This window comes from Siniperca chuatsi, linkage group LG17 (assembly GCF_020085105.1).
Source record: "Siniperca chuatsi isolate FFG_IHB_CAS linkage group LG17, ASM2008510v1, whole genome shotgun sequence".
Taxonomy (NCBI): domain Eukaryota; kingdom Metazoa; phylum Chordata; class Actinopteri; order Centrarchiformes; family Sinipercidae; genus Siniperca; species Siniperca chuatsi.
Window position 1 is genome coordinate 14,662,140 of NC_058058.1, and position 22,207 is coordinate 14,684,346.

The 22,207-nt window shown below is 40.0% G+C and overlaps 2 protein-coding genes across 5 annotated transcripts; both read right to left on the reverse strand.

Annotated features, from left to right (window-relative positions):
- Nucleotides 1-154: 154 nt before the first annotated feature.
- Nucleotides 155-8,866, reverse strand: adnp2b (ADNP homeobox 2b). Of its 4 annotated transcripts, none has more exons than XM_044170800.1 (5): nucleotides 8,558-8,866; nucleotides 8,207-8,263; nucleotides 7,516-7,637; nucleotides 4,331-4,435; nucleotides 155-4,051 (listed from the first exon to the last, which is right to left on the reverse strand). In XM_044170800.1, the coding sequence occupies exons 3-5, from the start codon at nucleotides 7,621-7,623 to the stop codon at nucleotides 1,289-1,291; spliced, it is 2,976 nt and encodes a 991-aa protein (XP_044026735.1). In that variant the 5' UTR covers nucleotides 7,624-7,637; nucleotides 8,207-8,263; nucleotides 8,558-8,866; the 3' UTR covers nucleotides 155-1,288. The 4 variants fall into 4 exon arrangements, with proteins under 4 accessions (XP_044026735.1, XP_044026737.1, XP_044026734.1 ...); XM_044170802.1 differs by having other exon boundaries at nucleotides 8,384-8,866; XM_044170799.1 differs by lacking the exon at nucleotides 8,207-8,263 and having other exon boundaries at nucleotides 8,558-8,865.
- A 2,950-nt stretch (nucleotides 8,867-11,816) lies between these two features.
- On the reverse strand, nucleotides 11,817-19,233 carry azin1b (antizyme inhibitor 1b). The gene is made up of 11 exons (XM_044170804.1): nucleotides 19,049-19,233; nucleotides 18,062-18,205; nucleotides 17,148-17,346; nucleotides 16,716-16,889; nucleotides 16,237-16,409; nucleotides 15,774-15,987; nucleotides 15,545-15,619; nucleotides 14,947-15,112; nucleotides 14,547-14,647; nucleotides 13,481-13,686; nucleotides 11,817-13,378 (listed from the first exon to the last, which is right to left on the reverse strand). The coding sequence occupies exons 3-11, from the start codon at nucleotides 17,247-17,249 to the stop codon at nucleotides 13,303-13,305; spliced, it is 1,287 nt and encodes a 428-aa protein (XP_044026739.1). The 5' UTR covers nucleotides 17,250-17,346; nucleotides 18,062-18,205; nucleotides 19,049-19,233; the 3' UTR covers nucleotides 11,817-13,302.
- Nucleotides 19,234-22,207: the final 2,974 nt, after the last annotated feature.

Sequence of the window (22,207 nt, forward strand, 5' to 3'; positions counted from 1 at the left end):
ATGTTCTATTCCTGCTACTAAAGGAATAAAGAGTGGCCTTATCTTTTGAATGATTTTCCAGGTCATTCAGCTACACACCTCGGGGTGCTTTAACACAGCTCAATTTCAAATTATAGTTTTTATTAGGAAATTAAAAATTAATGAACGATTTACATAAAAGAAAACCACTTTATTTTTTACAACACAGTGGTTTTGGACAGAATGAGAATTTGTACCTCTCCCAACATTTTGATCCTCTAGGAATTATAGAAAATACATATATAGTACAAAAAAAAACCAGCTGTCAGGAGAACAGAAGATATATGGTGAACACCCAGTAACGTTTTATGTTTTGTTAAATCTCTATGTAAATTTCTACAAGTCTATGCAAATATGTAGACTTCACAATGGCACAAATCATAAAATCATTAGACAAAACAAAGGCTCATGCAAGCCACATGGTCAGAGATTTATAACAACCAAGTGTTCATTAACTCTGGGAATTCAACAAATCTGACAACTCAAACTTTTGTACATTCTTCACAATTTGGCTTCAAAACTGCAAGATGAACATTCACCTAAGCAGTCTGCAGGAGTTGGGGAGCAAGAAACATTTTCCTGTTAAAACTGTTGAAATGTAGAGGGGGGAGTGGTGTGAAAGATTTTAAAAAACAATGAAAAAAATCAAAGCTGTGTACATGACAAATAGGTCCAAATATGTAAAACAAATAAAATACATCAATTTACAGAGGAAAGCATAATGTAATAAATCAAGTCTATGTTGAAGTGCGCACCTATGTTGTGATATTAGCAGACAAGCAACGATGCTGGAATCGCAACTTTGTACAAATGGGCTGAAATTAAAGGGTGCAGAGAAAGCAGGAGCTAATCAGTGCCTAAATTGAAGTCAGTAAGTGCTGTTGAATGAGATTGTACCCCGCTAAATACTGTTGCAGCTCAACAGTCCGACACCAAAATATCTCACAGACAATACATCTGTATCTTCATTATGTTCTAAAGAAGCATCACAGCATGACTGCATTTATGTAGAAATTAGGATATATGGACCACTGACAACATACTGAAATCAAATGAAGCATGATTAATGAAGGCTACATTAAGAAACTGCCCTCACTTACAGGTAACCTTTATGTTAGGAAATACATTGTATGCACTGCATGATGAATTTCTCTACTGACTGTTAAGTATCAGGGTTTAATTTTGTTTTTGTAAATCAGGGAGATCTGTATTTGCTTTATTTGCCGTTTTTTTTAAGTTGTTCCTTTTTCACACACACACATTTCTGAACTCATTCCATCTGCTCCACCTGTTCACCGTCTGTAACTTTCTCATTTCCACTTTCATCCATCGGTTCTGGTCCAGCCTCACTATTTTCCATCTGCTCTGTGATATCGGCGGGCTGCTGTTCTGAGATATCGGCAGGCTGCTGTTCTGGGATATCGGCAGGCTGCTGTTCTGGGATGACGAGATTGTGCTTGACTTTGCTCAGTTCAGTCATGTTGAAGCCGAGGAGAATGGCAGCCGTGTTCCTCTTGAGACTCTTCATGCACTTACTGCGCTTCTTACTGAAGTGGGCTGCCAACTCTGCTTTGGTGAGTGACAGCCTCCTGCACAGCTCGTCGGTCTCGGCTTTGGTCGCGTAGGGGTTCAGGTTGAAGTATTTGGATATGAAGTCTCTGCGCTCCTCATTGCAGCGGCGCTCAACCGAAGTGGGCTCCAACACAAGTTTCACTGTGGGATCGCTCTGAATCACAGGCTCTGGTGGGGGCAACGACTTTTCCTGCTCTCGCTTCTTGCGCATAGCTGCCCTTTGTTCTCGCTCTCGTTTGTTGGCCTCAATGACCTCCTTCCATGCAGCCTCCAGCCTCTTCTTAGACTGCAGCTCTGCATCCGTTTGCAGAGGCTCTGCAGTGGGTGCAGCAGCTGGAATTACACGAGCTGGAGCTAAAGTTTGTTTCATAGTCAGCCCTTGTGGCATTTGGAGGAAGTAGAGTCCGGATGGCTGACTGAGCTGCTGAGCTGGTTTTGGTGGTGGTGGCTGCTGTGGTGGCTGCTGTGGTGGTCCTGTAGTTTTGGGTGGCTGTGGTTGTTTTGGTGAACACCTGCATCGCTGAATGTGGAGCATCACCGCCTTCTGGGTGACGATTCCCGTGTACACACCATTGCAGTATATGCACTTGAAAGCCTCTGTCTTGAGGATTGCATGAATGGTGGGTGCTACGAGGTGTTTTTGTTTCAGGTGCTGAAGGTGTATGGATTCATTCTGAAACTTCTCGCCACAGAAGGGACAGTACGAACTGTTGATTTTCACAGGTGCTGGGCAGATTTCTGGCTGGCTGCTGGGCTGCAACTTAAAGAAGATCAAGTCGAGGGAATTTGTGACCAGGGCAAGATTGACCTCAGTGTCTCCAAGGACCTCTTTTGGTGCTGTGGTGTGGACATCAAAGTAAGGGAACAGGATTCCTCCAATACCTTTTGAGTAGACCCTGTACTTCTGCCTCAAGAAATCACAGTATGCCTTGCTTGTGGGATTGTGCTGCTTTACATGCTCAGCAAGCTGTTTGATTGAAAAGAACAAAGCTGAACAGTACAAACAATTCAGGCCATGCAGCAGGTGTTGGAAGACGCTTTTTTCTGATAGTAGAATTTTGCACGTTAGACATTTGACAGTTTTGTCGGGCATTTTCTTCAAGAATGCTGCTCGAGCCGCCACGCTTTCTGACTTGGATGTAGTGGATTTTGTCTGGTGGGCAACCTCTGTGTGCATGTCAAAGACATTGGAAGGGAAAAGTTCATTGCAGAGGGGACAGGTAATCCATTTCTTAGTTTGTGGCGAGGAGTTACTTGTCTGATCAACAGTCTTGAGAGGGGTGCTCTGGGAGACAGGCATTGCTACTTGCAGTGGAGCAAAAGTGTATGTGGGCATGCCATTCATCTTGTTGCCAGTCGGGATTAAGTGACTCAGCAGAGACTGTGAAGTCAACATGGTACCTTGCAGGGTGATTTGGTTTGTTGGTGCATTTTGTGTAACCACCGCAGGCTTAGATACAGTTCCAGGTCCAGCTGTCATGTTGGCCTGCAGTCCAGATGGAAGAACAATTTGCTGCGCTTGTGGAGTCTGTTGTGGTTGAGCGGAAGCAGGCGCTAGAGCCATGGGTGCCTGTTTCAGAGACACATTAGACACTGTGGGAAGCTGGACCATCGATGGTCCTTGGTGCAAAGCACTTCGGAGGGCTATCGTGGCACCAGGCTGGAGCAAACCTTTAGCCTCTGCACTAGCTAGCTGTACTAGCGCTGACGCTTGAGGGGGCAGAAAAGCTTGGTTGGTTCCAGGGGCACAGATCAGCGTAGCACTGTTTGTAGTTCCTTGTACATGCTGTAATGCCACCACAGTCCCAGCAGGTTGGCCATTACTTGGTAAAACCAAGGACTTACTGTTGAACATTTGAGGTTGCTGTGGTTTAGGAGCAATACTTGGGAATGTCACAAACAAGCCATTCACATTAGGTGTTGATTTAATGGTGTAGTTCTTGTTCTCATAAATCATACTCTGCACTTGTGTGCTGACTGAATAGTGTGATGGCTCAACCAGCATGTGATGTAACATTTGGTCTAGGTTTCCAGTGTTCACCCTACACACCTTGCAGCAGTAGACCTTTACTGATGTAGCCCCTTGAAGGTTTAATCTGTAACCAATATACTGTTCTGCCAAATTGTCCAGGTGCTTGAGAATGATGTGCTTCTTCATCGCGAAGACAGAAGAGGACGGAAATCCACATCTTCGACACTGATATCTCTCATTTCCACGATGGGTGGGTAAAGACACTTCCCTTGGCAATTGTATGTGGGTGGTGAGTTTGGCATGGAAGAACAGCGTGTGCTTCTTGACAACCTTGGGGTGGCCGATGAAGAGGCACTGAGAACAGGGTGCCAACGCACAGAATGACTGCACATATCCGTGGCAGCGAGAGACATGGCTCCTGAAGTTGTAGATGTTTTGTGAAGAGTACTTGCACAGGTTACAGCACAGAGATCGAGACCTATAAGGCCACTGAACAGAAAAAACAACAACCAGTCAGTTATTTCAGTTTACTGCAATGAGCCAAGTTAAAATTTGTATATAGTGTGTAGAGAATATATAACATTCATACCAACCTACACATCTTAAACTATGTGGAATGACTCATTGTAATCAACAAGACAGGTATGGGTTAACTAACAGGTCAGTGACATTTTTAATTATTTAACAAACACTCAAATTAGCTAATAATTCATTTTGGTGATAGGTGTTTATTATTAATTAAAAGTTGTCAACAAGTGTCATATTCACCTTTTTCTGTAGTCTGCCATTGTATCCATCTGTGAAATCACCCCAGTCAGTTTCCCGAAAGGCCTCGTCTTCATCTGAGTTTTTCTCTGCGTTTTCGTTGAGATCCTGCACAGTAAACAACACAAACAAATCTTAAGTATAAAGTAACGGTGCCACAATGTGAAACATGTCCTTTAAAAGTCCTACATTCAAAGTTGTTTTAAGTAAATAAGGATTAGCAGTAAAATATACAAGTCTCGAACATGAAGTACTGATTGTGCAAAATGGTAGGACACTCTGCCTACAGTTTAAATAATAGCAAGTCATCATACATTATGAATTAATCATATATGCCAGTTTATAATGTGTACTTAGCTAAAATTATATAAAGAATAATTAAAAAATTAAAAAGCCCAGCAATAAATCCTGCCTGCGTGAAGGTTATATTGTTCAGTTGTTGTTTTGGTCATTTTGGAGGCTGCAGTCTGTGTTGAACTGTATTGAATTATTCTGCGATGTTTCTATTATTTTGTCCACCCCATTTATATCAATGAGGGTAAAAATACCTCTTGGTATAATGCAATCCTATTCAACTGCACCACAAACTACAGCATCCAAAATGACCTTTAAGTTGAATCAACACCTCTAAACAGCTTCAACAAAATCTTCATGAAGGTAGGATTCTTTGCATTAGTTTTAGGTGGATGTACATAATTAACTGACAACTGAGAGCATGTTTCACATATAAAATTTTACTCTGAAAATGTACTAGCAATTGCCGGCATCAGATAAATACGTTGGAGTAAAGTAAAGTGCTTCCCTCTGAAATGTAGAAGCATAAAGTCACACAAAATGGAAAAAAAAGCAAGTACCAGCGCCTCAAGTCTGCTTGTAGTTAATTGTCACCTCTATGTAAAAGATGTGCACTCATAGATGCAGTGTAATTGTGATTGACACAGGTATGTCAACTGTATCATCCTTCAAGATTTGAGTTTTTATCTACAAGCCTCTAGAGTCTCGAGTGTGAGTCAAGTGTAAAATCTCAATAAAACAAATCAAGTTTAGAAGTGAGGTATTTAATTTGTGCGAACAAACTAAGCACTGCTGTGGTTAATGAACCATCTGTTTCCTAACTATTTGCTACGGGATAAAATATTCATCAATATCAAAATATATGAAAATATCTGACAAATCAAGGTGCGTCATCACTCTGATGGAAAAATTCCTGTATATCCAACATTGCGATAAAACAGTCCGGCTCATTGATTTGCAACATTATCCACATTAACCCAGTACCACAGAAAATCTCAGTAGACATGACATCATAGCACCCAACCCCACTTGTTGCCATGACAACCAAAGGGGGAAAAAAAAAACCTGAATGGCATTCTTCCAATGTGACCATCATCATATCACAATCAAATCTGTTTTTAATATATTTTAAGACGGCTGTTTTAAAATGTTTATATCCCAGTTTTAACAAACACTGGCCACCATAAACTGAATTATATCATTTTTAAATTTGGCTGCACCTAGTTTAGTGTTGATTGCATTAATGGCTGACATAGTCCTATAAAAAAGGTACTAAAAGTCTTTATATACTTTCTTTTATACTTTTTATATGTATGCATGTTGGATATTAATTACTATTTCTATTTTTTGCACATTTGAGCCCATTCACAGCCCATCCTCGCCTATTCACCCAGCCTTTCCTTACTTTTCCTCCCTATGCTTAAGCTACCTCATTAAGCAGATCATCTGATTCTTAAAAATATTTTATATACTAGTCATAGTGATGTAACTGCAGAATATACCAGTGGAAAAAAAGGGCAGTCAGCCCAGCAAATGTGAGCATTCTAGTCATTACAATATTAATAATTAATTGATTATACTTTTCCCTAAACATGAAATATTCTCAGTTATATGCAGGGCAAGAAATTAATAACAATATAATGATCAGTAATTATTTGTTTAAGACAGGTGAAAGTTAGGTTCTTAGGAGAGAACTGGAGAGTTCGTTCTGTAGGTAAGTTTTAATCCTCAGTTTTGCGATACAAATAAAGACTCACACCCCGATCAATCTCGGAACCCAACGGCCTATTTTTTTCCCTAGGATGGTGAAGTCATGACCCGCCCTACTCTGTCTCTGATTGGCTAGTACTTGTTGCATTCGTTGGTTGGATTGGTTAGGTTTAGGCAAGAGGAGTGAGATCGGTGAGGATAAGAATATCAGGGTAGGCCAATCAGAGGCAGAGTAGGGCGGGTCATGCCTTTCCCATCCTAGGAAAAACAAACACAAAAAAAAAATAAATAATAATAAAAAAAAATCGCTTTTGGTAGCCCCGATATCCATTATCTGGATATCTGGACCAAGACTTACTCTCCCGTCTGATTAGCAATATCAGAACCCATCGGCTATTGTCTGACGAGGATTTGAATGCAGATTTTTTTAAAAAGTCAATAAAAAGCTCATCTCTAGGATTCTGAGATTGATAAAAAAGCTAAATCGGCGTCAAACGATAGCCGATGGGTTCCGAGATTAATTTTTATGTTTGCGCCTAAATTAAAACATTCTTTCACTGGGCGGTAAACAGTGTGATTAAATAAGCTGTTTTTCCTTTAGTAAATCAGGTGCAAGGAGCTATTATAACAATTAGAATAAGCCCATCCTTCATTTTTGCGCACTCTGGCTGACACTCCTTCTAATACATATTCATCAGTTCTAACTAAGGCGCAAAATGTTTAGATAAATTACTCTTATTGGCTTTTTACTCACAAAGCTTTTATTGCACAGTAACGAGAATTTACTTGCCAAACATGGTAGTGTGTGTGTGTGTGTGTGTGTGTGTGTGTGGCAGGGTGTGCCCCGGTGTTTTGGGGGGACAGCTGATCCGTTGTTTTGATGGTAGAGGGCTCAGTGGACGACGGCATCATCCATATCTGGCCAATGTACATTAATCATCACAAAGAGTCTGTGTATGTGAAACAAAATGAGCATAGTGTTTGTAACTTTTTGAGCTATTGTGAAAAAGTAAAAAATCGTGACCTACCATAAACATATAATACAGGAACTAGCTTATTAGCATTGCGGATCTATTTTAAACCAACCTATCTTATGTGATGTGTCAATTACACTTATATAGTAGCCTAAGGTCAGACCCAAATCTTAAGAGGCATCTTCAATTATTTTACAAGACAAAACATACTTTCAGCTGGTTTTGGCAGTCTTCCAGGCCAATCTCACTTAGGATGTTTTTCACCGCCTTGCGTGCCTTTCGGATCTTCTCAATATTTCCAACTGGAACCTGATACATTATTCCTCACAAGCCTTGTAAAAGAAAACAAGTTCTCATGTTATGGAGAATCAAAACACAAATAATTATTTATAAAGCTATGAAAAATAACACTGAACTAAATCTTTTATTCTATGTATTTAGAGTGCATTCAAATGTACATCACTGTAGTGTCACATATCCCAGCCAAGGCCTAAAAAGTAACCACTCTGAGTAAAATAATTTAATTTCCACTTTTTACTGCTGCCCCAATTACAGTTGTTTTGTGAAGGGGGAAAATGGCACATACTGGGAAGAATGGCAAAGGCAAACACAATCAATGCAATCAGCTGTGGACAGTTGATATGTGCAGTATGTATACCAACAAGTCAGCATAAATGTCAACAAACCTATCATCTAATTGTGTTAAGAAAGGTAGAAAAGGTATTACACGCCTAGGGAGTGCCATTTAATAACGTTACACTGCTAACTTGCATAAAACTAAAATTAATAATAATAATAAAATAATAATAATAAACAATAACAACAACAACAACAATACTGTAGTAAGAACGATGTAGTGATATAGTAAACATCAGCATAAAAATACCATCCCTGGACTTACCATGACAGAATGAAAATAACAGCATGACTGCACATGGATGTTATGTCTGCATAAGCACTGTGGTAATACACATAAAGGACATAACAGTTACTGTGCAATAGATGATTTCACTTTGAGTATCTCACAATGTATTTTAGCGAATTAAACGTGTGGATTTTGATTTAGACAAACTACAACCTGTGCCTTCACTCAATTGCCATCCATGCTAACACTGCTGAGTGTTTGCTGCTCTCACTGGAGTCCTTAAAAAGCCCCCTAGTAGCACGCTGACAGCAACAAGCCGGGTCACTAAGCCGGCCACGCCGCTTCTTCCTACTTGAGGATGCCCACAGCTCCCTCGCAGATATTTACCTCGTCCAATTTTCAGTTTAGGTTACGTTAGTAGTCGCTGTGCCACCTCCGACAGGGCTAACGTTTTCCACTTCCACCGGCCCTCAACTGTGTGTGTCGGTAAGCTGCGTCTGCTCCCGGTGCTGCACACAGATACTCATCCGAGCAGCATCCTCGGTCTACACACACCGCTGATAGAAGAATGTAGCCAAATATTACAGGTGATGTTTGCGAACCCTCTCCAGAGACAAGTTATTTTTGGTCCAGCTTTTGTCCCTTTCTTTCCCCTATTGAGGAAAAAATGGCGCTCAAGTTCAGGATCTGACGTAGCCATCCTCATTTGCATACTGCACAAACTGACCAATGGGAGACTTCTCAGCCTAAAAACTGAACAACTTTTTATTCTTTCACCAAGACTGTCAGCCATTGTTCCAGAGTATCCAGGTGATACATTTTCTAATTATGTTTTTGAATCTTATGTAATAAATTATTTGTTAATTGGACTTTTGTATTCTAAAACAGATAGCTAGGTCGGGGGGCGTGGCTACTACGACCCCCCACTGTCAGTCACGTGGTACATGACTAAGGCTAACCAATAAGCTGTCGAGAAATTGAGCTAAATGGGTGGTCCTTTTGGTGTGACGTCATATCATGCTACTTTTTTTAGCCAATTAAATTGAACCACCATTTTGATTGGAGAGGAAGTGAAATTGATAGTTTAGATGTCTTTTAGCTAGCATAGCATAAAGTGTTGGGACTTTTTAATATGTTTAATGATAACGAGAAAAAATAAAAAATGGCTAGCTAACATCGCATAGTAATTTATACCAATAACGAAACTTCATTTTAGATTTTTATGCTTAGTGATACCTACTTGTAGAAGTCGATTCAAATCTTTTTCAGATTAACAATTTTACGTTTGGCTTTCCACCTACCAACTTGCAAACATGTTCACTCTCGCAAGTTAAGCAAAACCCAAGTCACCTGCCTGAATTATGGCCTATATGGCCATAGGCCTACCAATTATCCTGTACGAACAAATCACTTTGTTTGGAGACAAATCGACAACTCATCAAAGTAACAACGTGATCTTACTCCAAGCTTCTCCGTGACCCACAATTTCTTGCGTTACCAATCTACTGTACCATTTTTGACTACTGAATCATTTTATTAGCTATCACAGTACCACGTGCCCAGATGTTAATACAGTCCTGTATCCATACCAATTTACGCTGAAATTGTCCATTACAATTCCCTCATATGACACCAGCCATTCCTCATCTGTCAAATCTTAACTTGACCACTGGAAACGTTTTTCAAAATTCTGTGGCATGATGCAGTTTGGTGTTAGCGTAACGACATAATTTAAAATTTGACCAACAAGATTACATGTACCATTGTGCCCTCTGCTCAGGCAATGCAAACCAGGATGATTTCATTTTCTGGGCAAAAAGAGGAACAACATAAGAGACAGAGTAAAGTGTCAACATTCATGATAGCTCTTCTGCAGCTGACAATAGCAGAGAAGTCACATCCCAAAGGTAAGACTGCTGAAGGACAACAGAGTTAGATTACATCATCTCTAAACCCAAAGTAGAGAAGAAAGGGAAAGGGATTTCTCACTGCAAGATTCCTTCTTGTCAAACCAATACAAGGTTTTTCAGTTAAACCAATCAGTGAATGAGCCACCGATCAAAATCAACCACTATGCACCACAGAGTTCTTTCATGCTTGCTCAGTCATACTGGACAGGCTGTGAATCAAGAGTCACTCCACAAGCATGTCATTTCAAATCTGTCACCTTTGTGTTATAACCTTGTAATTGCAATTACAAAAGTCTTTGTGTGCAGCTCTGCAGTGTCATGTTGTGTGTGCAGGAATGTGTGCTTTGTTCCTGGCAATACTGTAGGTTGTCTGCTGTTATTATTATGATCGGCGCCACTAGTAAATGCACCATGACCATTTCTTCTATATACACTCTATATATAACACAATTCCTGACCATGCTGACATGCAGCCATCATATTTTGAATCTAACTAACATGCGGTCATCACCTCTAACAAACACTTTAACATGTGACACTTAAGTGAAGCTATAATGGCTCCTCTCAGAGCAATGTTTCCTCTGTCACTTACAACACCAAGCAAACATTTCAGTGGCTGTAATTCATTTTCAAGCAAATTTCTCTGGAGGAAATCAACAGCTTCACATTAGATGCGTATACATTCACCATTGCTTGATATTCTAATGATGCTGAGGCTCAGTGAGCAATGGCTAAAGCCCTCTACAATATTTGGCATTGGTAATATATAAATATCAGTACTACTTCATAAACAGTTGGGCAATGATCTTATTGGGAGCACACAAGCAGGTGAGAGCTGAGTGTCTTGTTTAGGGACACACTGACAGATAATGTAAGGTTTTTTTCCATACAGTAGTAATGGAAATTACCAAAATTTCCCTTTTACTCTCTAGCCATTAGGCCACCCTGGCAACCTGATCTGAATTTACACCTCTAAATGTCTTTAGTGACTGAATTTAAAGATGGCTGGTTTGAAAAGGGCTTCAGGACCATACAGTATGTAGAGGACATACTGTAGATGCTAAGCTCTTTAATAATTAGACTGTAATTGAAGTGTTTACCATATATTGAATTTGTCATCAAAGTTCATTACAGCAAAACACAGCAGCAGCTGATTTCACTGATTAAATGCTCTTTTCTGGCCGAAGATGCAGCTGCACTGCTCTGCTATCTTGTAATATACATCTAAACTGATAGCCTATGGTTTGGATTTAATTCTTTGGGACAATCGACGGATCATCAAAACACATTCAGATACCACTATACTATTAGGATGAATCGGCCATAAAGGCCAATTGAATTATCGAAGGTTATTTCTGTGTTGAGATATTTTTAAATGAAAAATAAATAAAATGATGCTGTGGTGTCTAGGTGAAAGGGATACAGAAATAACATCACCTAATTTTAATGACGAAGTGATGTTGAAGTACAGTAGTGCAAAGAGTTGCACATGACGTCTCCTACTGTTACTGGTTACAGCAGGAAGTACGATCTCATTCCTGATTGCAAAAAACTGAGCCTAAGCAGCCCTAAATCTGGATTACAGATTGTATCCAGGACATTTAACTACTGTATAACCACGGCACACACATTCATAGATCAGAAACATATGGTTTTGAATTATGTTGTGAAGATTTTATCAAGAACATGTTTAGGAATCTACAACTGTTCCAAAGATCACACATACACAAAACAAATAATTTCAGTCAGAAATGTATTAAATTAATTACTTTAACAAGCACAATTTACAGTCAAAAACAGGCTATGGTCCATTAGTGCCTTAGACAAGCAAGTAATTAATACATTAGTCATTTGTAACACACAAGGGCAGGATTCTTTAAAAACTGCATTTGAGTCAGGTCACCTTTAATATTATTAGACATTTAGCTGTACAAGAGACTGTGCATTATGTCCCTCATAACTTTAGAGAGGCATGAGGAAAAGTCTGACATGTTATTTGTCACTTGCACAGCCTCAGAGAGGTCTGTGTACAACTAGCATGTCTTTCACGTGAGGAATATAGACGTGTAAGTCCACATCCTCCACATACAGATAATTTACGTTTGAGCACTCTTCAGAAATAGCGCCTTTGCTGGTTTTTCAGATCCTGGGAGAACAAGGACCAATCCCTTGGCAAGAGACACTAATATGAAGATCTGAAAAATCAGGCCTGCGTTGTTAAATGTTACAGTATTTCTTTAACCTACAAAAGATTTTGTGCATTTTAAACCAGATTAACCTCTCTATAAGAGGCAAGGGGTGCATTAGGGTGTATGCAGCTTCTCTGTATTCAAGCTGTAGCTCAGTGTACAGAGAATCTACCACAGCAGTTCCTTCATGCCTTTCGAGTAAAGGGAAACCACTGAGGTCACAAATGGCAATCACAGCACACTTAATCCATGTAGCGTTAAAAAACACATCAATATCTTATCAGGAAAACACTGTTAGATGGGCCACAGCATAATACCTGGGCAAAACACTTAAAAGATGGAGCTTTAAATTTGCCCCGGTAATATCTGAATCCAATAAATAAAAATGCATTGTGGTGAGCTGTAATAAAGAAAGAGGTTACGTCATTGTCATAATTTCATTTAAACTATGCAAAGTGAGGGGTCTGAAATACAGAATCCATATGAGGCATTGATTCTTTTAAACACTTAAAAAAATCATCAACAGACAAAATGTATTGGTGTTGAACAGACACAGGATTTACACGACTGTCAACAGGTAATCAATAGAGAACATGATTTAAATCAATTGTACATTTTGTAATGTATTGATTTAGGAAACAAACCACCCCAAACATGTTGGGGGGGTCCCATCTCCAAGGAGTCGTCCATTTTGTTGCATAATGTCATTTGAGTTTGGGCTGGAGTTCTTTTAGCTGACAGATTTTTTTAAGAGTCCATCAGAGGGAGGAGAAAAAATTTGAAGATTATCTTCCCTATCAAATTTTAGACAATTGAGGTATCGAACAACCAATTGTTTCCAATTTCGAGAGGTAAAAAAAAAAGTCAAATTCCGGGAAGAAATAATAGGACACTGCATTTTCCAAGGTGGCTGGAATGTTGACCACATTTAGCCCCTTGTCCCAAATACCTCGCGGACCCCTCTTCTCACATGGTGAAAGCAGAGGCTAAGGAGGATCTGTGCAATATAATATGGGACAGGGGTAGAGGGTAGTTATGCACTGTACTGGACCATGGAGAAATTCTTCATGGCACTGTCCAGTGCCACACCGGCCTCCTGCATTTCGTACCTGTGGGCAACACCAAGCATCAGAATCACTTCTCACTAAATGTATCGTTCCTACATTTGTAATAGTGGACAATCTTCTCATGCTAACTCACTCCATACTCACCAGTCAGAGGTGGAGACAGTGTAGTAGACCGGCAGCTGGGAGGAGCTGAACTCCTCCAGGCCGCACGCTCCCATGTTGGAGAAGTGAAGCCAGTCTCCCACACTGAGCTCAGGCAGCAGGCAGCGCTCCACCACATGGTCCAGCTGGTCCAGTGACGGGCCCCACAGGCTGCTGGGATACACAGCCTCCTCAGCACACAGCACATGCTGGATAGAGGAAACAGTGTCATCAAAATAGGCAACAATCAGAAATGTCACTAATCGCTCTTCCCTAACTGATCAAGACCTTCTGTCACAGTTAATGACATCTCTACTGCACATGTAAAATTATACTCTGCATGTGAAATGCAAAATAGGAGAAGAGATGATTTAATATCAATAAAAATAACTGATGCATCATCATTTGTAAACTACATTCCCATGGTAGCTAAAAGATGTCGTAATTGATATCCTAACCTCTATTGCTTATTAGCTAGCAAGCAACCTAAAACTGGATAGCCATTATAAACTTACTAATATAATGTCACAGCCTTCAACTGTTAGCGACGGGGGTCTGGGGTGTGTGGGATGAATTACCAGTCTCGAAGCACCAGAACACAATTTCTACATCACTAGCCATCTTTGTCTCTTTATTTAACCAGTACTTACTGTAATTAACTGTTACATTATTAGTTAAGTACAGCTACAGTTTTACTTAATGTCGTATAGTTAATGTTGTTATTTTATGATTGTGAGGTAAACAGAGCACAGAAGAAGAAATGCATCATAAACTGTCACTGACAGTCCCGATCTGTTAGGGAGTCCAGTTGGGTAGCAAACAGTTGTTTGTGGGTCGCCATTAACCTTTCTGACTAATGTCACACCTCGAGAGAACACTGTATGTTTAAATACTTCAGCTTTGTATGAAAAACCCAGAACATAATAATATAATTCACTATCTAAGTCAATTCTGAGCCTACTTCATACTCATAATGCATGACTGCTTTTCCCTATTCAACTAGAGCTGCTATCAGATGCTTCATTCAGTCCTGAGTGGGGTTGAGTCTTTAGGGTGGAGGCCTACTAACCTTGTGCACTGACGGGGCAGCGATGGAGTTTCCCAGCAGCTTGCGGTTGAATGGGCCATAAACACCCTCATTCATGTAGTACAGGAACTCAGTATCTTCACCTGTGTAAATACAGTGGGTGAACATGTCAGAAATGTAGAATATACTGTATTGTCTACAAACTGGGGACTCGGACTGGGACATGACCTCTGATGGTTTTGTTATGATTATGTAACAGCCACGTGTAAAAGAAATCCTGACAAAATAAAAAAGGGGAACACAATTTTATGCTGTCTCAGAAAAGACAGAATGGTTTGTCTACACATATTCACAGTCAGGGTGCAGAGACAGAGGTATTACAGTCAGATTTAATGGGACTACAGAGGACAAAGTCAACATCTGAGAGAATTAAGTAAATCACCTTGAGCTAGGCTGTCCCAGTGGCGAGTCACCACCTTTTTGCCAATCACATTGACAGCCAGACTGAAAGCTGAGGCCACGTAGAAGCTGCTTGGCTGGGCCAACACTTGCACACCGGATAGTGGGCTGAAGTAAGCATCCAGTAGCGGCCTGACAGCAGACTCAACCTGCACACACAAAGTTATAGCAAACTGAAATTAATTTATTTTAAAGCTAAAATCCATTACTTTACGCATGCTGTTAGTGAGAGGCAACTGATGCGATATTTGAGCTACGAAAAGATGGCAGAGCATCCAGAGTTGCACTTGTACTAACATCTTACATCACTGTTGTGTGATAACGGCTGTCTAGCTAGATGAATAAAAATGTCCTCGAGTACACTGGTCATTTCTTCAATAATCTGTTGATGGCTAAAGAGAATAAAGCAGCAAGGATTTCTACTTTTAAAAAGTGCTGTTTTTTCATGTGTTTTGACAGGCTTTCTAAATTTCAATGAAATTTGATGGGAACTTCAGGTATAGGCCAACTGGTGACAAGTTTCAGCTCTAAAGTCTGACTAAAGCATCCCCAATCATATATCACAACTGTTTACCACTTACCTGTTTGAGCTGAAACTCTGAGCCAGTAAATCCACCACCAATGTCCAGGATGTTCATGTTAAAGCCCAGATCCACCTGAACAGAAACAGCAAACAGTCAGTTGCTACCCTTAATGAAAAAGAAAGTACAAAAGATAACAAGGCATTGAGGAAACAGAAGAAAAAAAGTTGAATTATATCTACTAAAATTCATACTGATTAATCATTTTATAATAAAATATATTACTCACCCCCATGTCAAACACACAGCGGGCATCTGACAATGCATGTGTGTAGGCCTGTTGCAAGTCTTGGCAGGAGCTGGGGATGTGGAAGGTAACCCCCACCACCTGGACTCCCAGCTCCTTGGCTGCTTCCAGCAGGTGCCGGCAGCTCTTCAGAGTGAAGCCAAAAGCCATGCTGGTCTCAGCTGCGTGGGCCTCAGTGGTCAACTGCAGCAGCAACCTAGAAGAGACAAACAAACAAAATAAATTAAATAAATAAATAAATCCATCAGCCAGAGATCAAAACATGAATGAAACATCCATTTAAAAACAAAGCTTTCCCAATTTTCTGTTTATTTTCAGCCGAAGACAGAAATAATGTACTTCACTATCAAAACAGTAATTACATTGACAGTCTTCCGTTTTACAGTAGTGCATGAGGATTAAAAGTAGCTAAGGAAAAAGGTTTGCTACTTAATAGATCACTTACTTTGCATTAGGGTGCAGGCGGGAAATCTTGGACAACTCGGCCTCATTTTCGCATACAAGATGCTGGATGTTGTTCTTGGCAGCGTGCTTGATGTGTGCCAGCTGCTTACAAACACCTGACAGAATTATGTTTTCTGGTGGCACGCCGTGCTCCAGCACCAGGCTCACTTCCGCCTGGGGGAAACAGGACACACACGTTAGAGAAATTAAAGCAACAAAGTATAAAAGCCCCATCTCCTGACTTGTCCATATAAAAGCCCCAAAACAATCAAAAATAATAATAATTAAAAAAAAAAAAAAGGTGCCAAGTGTGTTGCATAAGTTGAAAAGATAACAGTCATCAGCTGACTAGTAATCAATTGAGTGGTTGTAATGTAATTGCCCCAAAATGTCAAGTGATTTCATAAGAGGATGAAGCACTGTGTAAATTACAAAAAAATAAATAAATCAAAATGTGAGTCTGTGAAGTTTAAAGCTTACCTTGTTGGCACAAACGAAGCCCAGGCCCAAGGAGGCCAGCACCTCGATGATTGCAGGGCTGCTGTTGCACTTGACTGGGTAGTAGGGCTGCAGCTGTGGCACTACGCTCTGCCAACACACATGTTGCCGCATCAGGGCACCGAGATCGCCCACCACAAACGCACTCTTCTCCACCTGGGAACACAAGAGGAGGTGAGTACACAAAGCAACTGGTCAAACCACTAAAATCACATTGCACATATAAATAAAATCATGTCAGATTTCCAAGGAGTTTCTTGTGTGTCTCAAACAAAAATAAAAAAAAAAAAAAATTAAACAAGGGAAAACATGCTGTCTAACAGATAAAAGTGCTAATGACAGTGTGATTAAAGTTATTTGAAGCATTTTGGTAATTTCTTCCACTGCAACTTGAGCCTATTAAAGGGATCTAACCAGAGCCTGCTCGCAGATGTGTCCGTCAATGACATCTTCAAGGGTCACTCCTCCCTCCAGGAGTTCAATGATGTAGCTGGGTTTGTCAGCGAGTCCTTTCATCTCAACCGTATTCCGCTAAGCCAACAATCATAAAGAACAGATACACAAGTCAAGGGGTCACGACTGAGCCAATGGGGTCCTGCCGGTATGCAACAAACTGGAAAGAGAGAGAGAGAAAAAATTAAGACTATTAACATCACAATAAGCTTTATTACAGCAATTTAACCAGGCAAATTAAAAATACACAGGCATAGGGCTGATGAACATCTACCTAGATGTGCTTCCACTGTTTAAAATCAACAGCTACACATATATGAATGTAGTACCTTTGGACACACATACTATTCTAAGACACGGCAGCTACAATTGTGGCGTGAGGCGATATTTTTCCCTGAGGCACTGAGGCTGCATTAAATGGGATGCGTGTGAACTTTGTTATGTGTACTGCTAGAAGGCTGTGGGTGAAGTGTGTGAAATGCTGATTGTGCTGATGTGTTTATACTGCTAAGGTGCAGTGACAACATTACACTATTATCTGTATTTAATGAACCCAAGACTTAACTTGAAATGTTATTTGTCTTTATTAATTCATGATCTTGCAGAGTTCAGACAAAAAACAAGAAAACCTAACATTCTTTTTTGTTTAATTAGTAAATGAGTAAACCCCAGGCACCTCACTGAGCTTTTATTTAAATCTACTGACTTCATAAAAAACACTTCAGACCTAATACAAACATATGTTTACACCATGGTTTGCATGCCAAAGTCTTCTCAGAACACATTGATCCTGGACTTTGCTACAGGTGTGTGTGTGTATGTGCATGCGCGCAAGCATGCCTCTTCATTTGTACAAGAGAGACTGGGTTACTCACATGGACAAGTCAGGAGATGGACCTGTCCCGCTATCAGCTAGGATCCCAAGGTGGCTCAGCGTTGAAGTCAAAGTGCTCCCGGTAAAGAGCCGCCCCTAGGCCCTCTGGGTAGCGCTCATACACCTGTGCAGAGACAGGGGAGCCCTGACGGACAGACACACATAATATTAGATATGAATATATAGGAAAAGACACTATAAAAAGTATGCACAATGTGTTCACACAAGCGAAATCACATGAAATACAGTGTCCTTGGCTAGGCTGGCCAGTCATTTTGATTCTTATGTCATTACAAAGTTTACCGCTATTATCTATGGATTCACATTTGTTGTCAATGTGGTCAAAATTTCACGACACAACCGTTACGTTAAGCAACTCGCGCGCCTGTTTACGTGGCTTTTTTTTTAACCCAATAAACACCCAGTATATTATTTCTGACTAAATATTTATCTCAGCCGCCTGTTTTTAAACACTATTAGTGCACATTATGCGATAATTGTCTAAATTAAACATTGTGTCACAACTTGACTAATGAAATACTATTATTGCAATGCGTCACCAAAACAAAACATTAAACCCTATACCACACAAACGTCATTAACTTTACATTAAAAACGTAAAAGCGCTGCTGCACTGAACATCGCGAGGAAACGCGCTGCTGAGAGATTCCTGGCAGCGAGAGAGCTGCTCATGTTGAGCTGGCTGCCGACTGTACGTCGAAGAAGACGCTTATGTTAGCACTGTAATTTGTTAATAACCCCCCAAACCTCAACACTGATACAACACAGGAATACACACTAGAATGAGGTGATCAGATAGCTTCATAATGTACCAATACCTTTAAATGTAACCTTAAGACTTGTCAAAAACACAGAATTCAATGAATCGGTCTGTCATGTGCGGCAAGAAGGCAAAAAGACCAGCCCGCCATGTTACGTCCGCCTGCTGAATCCAAGGAACTCAATCGAAGTATTTCGCTTTACTTACGTGAGATAACGGCCAGAATGTTTTGGAAAATCGTCTTCTCTTTTTCGGCGGAATTTTTAAAGAGTAGTGGGCACAACGATATAAGAAAGAAAGAGGGCTGTTTTTGCCATATGTTCAGCTGAGGGGCGAGCGTCGGTTGAGTTGCGTCTTCTCGGTCGGTTGATGGATGCAGAACTACTGAAGCCGAGCAGGGGAAGTGAAAAAGGTAATCAACGGCCCGTGGGCGGGGCCTAATGTTCAGTTCCACCAATGAGCTTTCTGCATTTTTGAGAACATACCAAATATGCATTTCCGAATATCACACAGGCCTCAATAGCTCTGTGATGTTACATAACCATAAACTTTCCGTAAATGGCCACTCCTTTCAGTCAACCAGGCCAATACTTCTACTGCGCTTGTTTACATGGGACAATACAGATACACTTGTACAGTTCCAGTGGTGGAATGTAGCTAAGCACATTTACTCAAGGAAAAACAATTCTGAGGCACTTGTACTCTCATATTTTATGTTACTTTACATTTTGGAAGCCAGTATTGTATTTTTTTTTTTACTCCACTACATTTATTTGACAACATTATACAAGCTACTTTGCAGATTCAGATTATGAATACAAAATATAAATCAACTAATAAACTATGATGTATTATTATGGATTCCACTTCTTTCAAGCATAATGGTGATGGACGTTGAACAATATTTTCTTGAAAGCCACCGTTGGTGTAGTTTACTTACAATAACACTGTGCAAAGTTGTCAGATGCCCTGCCACCCCTCAACAATACATTTAATAAAAAACAAAACTGTCATATAGAGCAGATATTCCACTATAGACCCCAACAAGAAATCCAGTTTTGCATACACTTGCATGTGTAGTCTTTTAAAATGCCCACAACTGTACACTCTATACTCTTAGAAATAAGGGTTTCAAAAGGGTTCTTCCTGAAGGGCTAAGGTTACGCCCAGAACCATTTGCTTTGGAAGAACCATTTTTTGAAGGAAGGGTCTCTTCAAGAGTTCTTTGTAAGACTAAGGGTTCCATTAAGAACCCATTCCATCCAAAGAACCCTTTTTGGAAGAAATAGTTCTTCAAGGATTGTTGAAAGCATGGGTGTTAAAAGATCCTCACCCTCAATTATCTGTGCCCACATTTCCCATCATGCCAAGTGCTGGACTAACTAGTTTGTTAAGTTTGCTGTTTCATGTTCCAAAATGCAAATGTTACTTTTTGTTAGTGTTTGTAACGTGTCTGTTAATGACATGGTGGTTTATGTTGGCAGCCTAATTGTCATTTTTGTGCTGGTTCATAGTTTTGACCATTAGTGAGGTAGCTGTTACATTTCTTGACATGAGCTGTATTTAAACACTGTACCTTAAAGTTTTGAACTTCTGTGTTGAACATAAAATTGTTGATGCTGTAGAGAGCAGTTTTCTGTTACTCATGCTGTGTCTCTCTTTACAAGATGGCTGATAACACTTGTCAAAAAGAAGGAACTAGAATAAATGCCTTTCTCAAATACAATCCTGTTTAAAGTTCAGTCCTGAGACCTCCTGCAGCTGAAGAAGCACTTGGAACATAAAGGGTTCTTGGTAGCACTCTTAGATGGTGGAAAGGTTTTTTATGGATCCCCAGAGAGGGATCTGTCTGGGACCATTGTACCATAGAAGGGTTCTCTGTAGAACCTCTGATAGGGGCTTCTGGGTGGAACCTTTCACAGATGGTTCTAGGTAGAACCCTCTGAAAGGGTTATAAATGGTTCTTCCAAGAACCAAAGAGGGTTCTCCAATGGTGACAAACTGAAGAACCCTATAATGGTTCTAATTAGCACCTTTATTTCTAAGACTGTAGAATTTCCAAAGTTCATTAAACAATAATCTGCTGTAAACATGAAGGTGTGGCTGAAACTTTGTACCTCTGTTTGAAAACCATAGGGTATAGCCTTTTGGGTTATTTTGATGTTTGAACTAGCCACTTAATATCCAGTATTTAGCTTAATAGATTATTGTGACAATGCAAGTAAAAACTTTTTATGCCAAATTTTGTTGAATGCAGTATTTCCATATATGTAAGTCTGTAGAAATTACAATTAGTGACAATGCATTAATGTCACACATCAGGGAATGTATATTCTAAGAGTATGAGGCTAGTACTGCGTAAGTTCAAATTGAGGAAAAGATAGCATGACTAATCATTACTGTCTCAACCTATCTTTGACATCCATAGATGCTTTGAGGATATTTGCATTTTGCTTGTTTAATCTTCTTTCCAAGACTGTCTGAGAATGCAAAAAGATCGTTGGCCTTGTCAACATGGCCCTACGCCCACCATGATGTTAATTCTTTGAGTTATGCTTTTCATAGACATCTTTACATTCAGTAAATGCAAAGCCAGTCCCTGATTTTTTTTCCAGAAACTATTCATGAGCATTGAAGACATTTGTGAGTGCATAAACACAGGCCTTATGGCTGGGAAAGTTATGAGATTGAGAAAGTCAGTGGGTCAAAAGCATTTACATGTTATTACTGTTTTCACAACCTTGCTGAACTCAACTAACCACTGTTCTCTGGATTTGTATGGAGACTTAATCAATTTTAAAACAATGGCACAACAAAAACAAAAGGACAAAACAAACAAAATATGCCTCTGTCTAGGTAGTGGATATTTGTGTCACATGGAATCTGCGGGATTATTAGGATTCAAGAGCTTATTGAATATTTTGTTGATTAGTCTTTAAGCCTTTGTCACACTCACTTCTAGCCTTATTTTAACTGTGATAAGTGAATGTTTTATACAATTCAGTTTGATGGGAAGAAATTCATTTTGCAGCATTTATCTCATTAAGCATGGTGGTAAGGAGTTCAGTACAGCACTGAATGACTGGCAAGATGAGCACAGAAACTCAGCCTGCAGCCACCTCAGTCGTATGACTTGTGTTTTCTGTGGCTCTGGAGCAAGACGCCACATGGCTTCATCAGTCTGTTTGTAGCTGTCTGTTTGTCCTATAGCTCTTATCTTTGTTTTATGACAGTCACTCCAAAGGACACTGTGTTCACAAGACCACAATGTGGCCTAGAAAACATTGGATTCTAAACAAGGAAAGTCCTACATGGAAGCACTCCGACAATGATATCTTGAAGGCTCTCAGCTGGCTGACCTTCTTT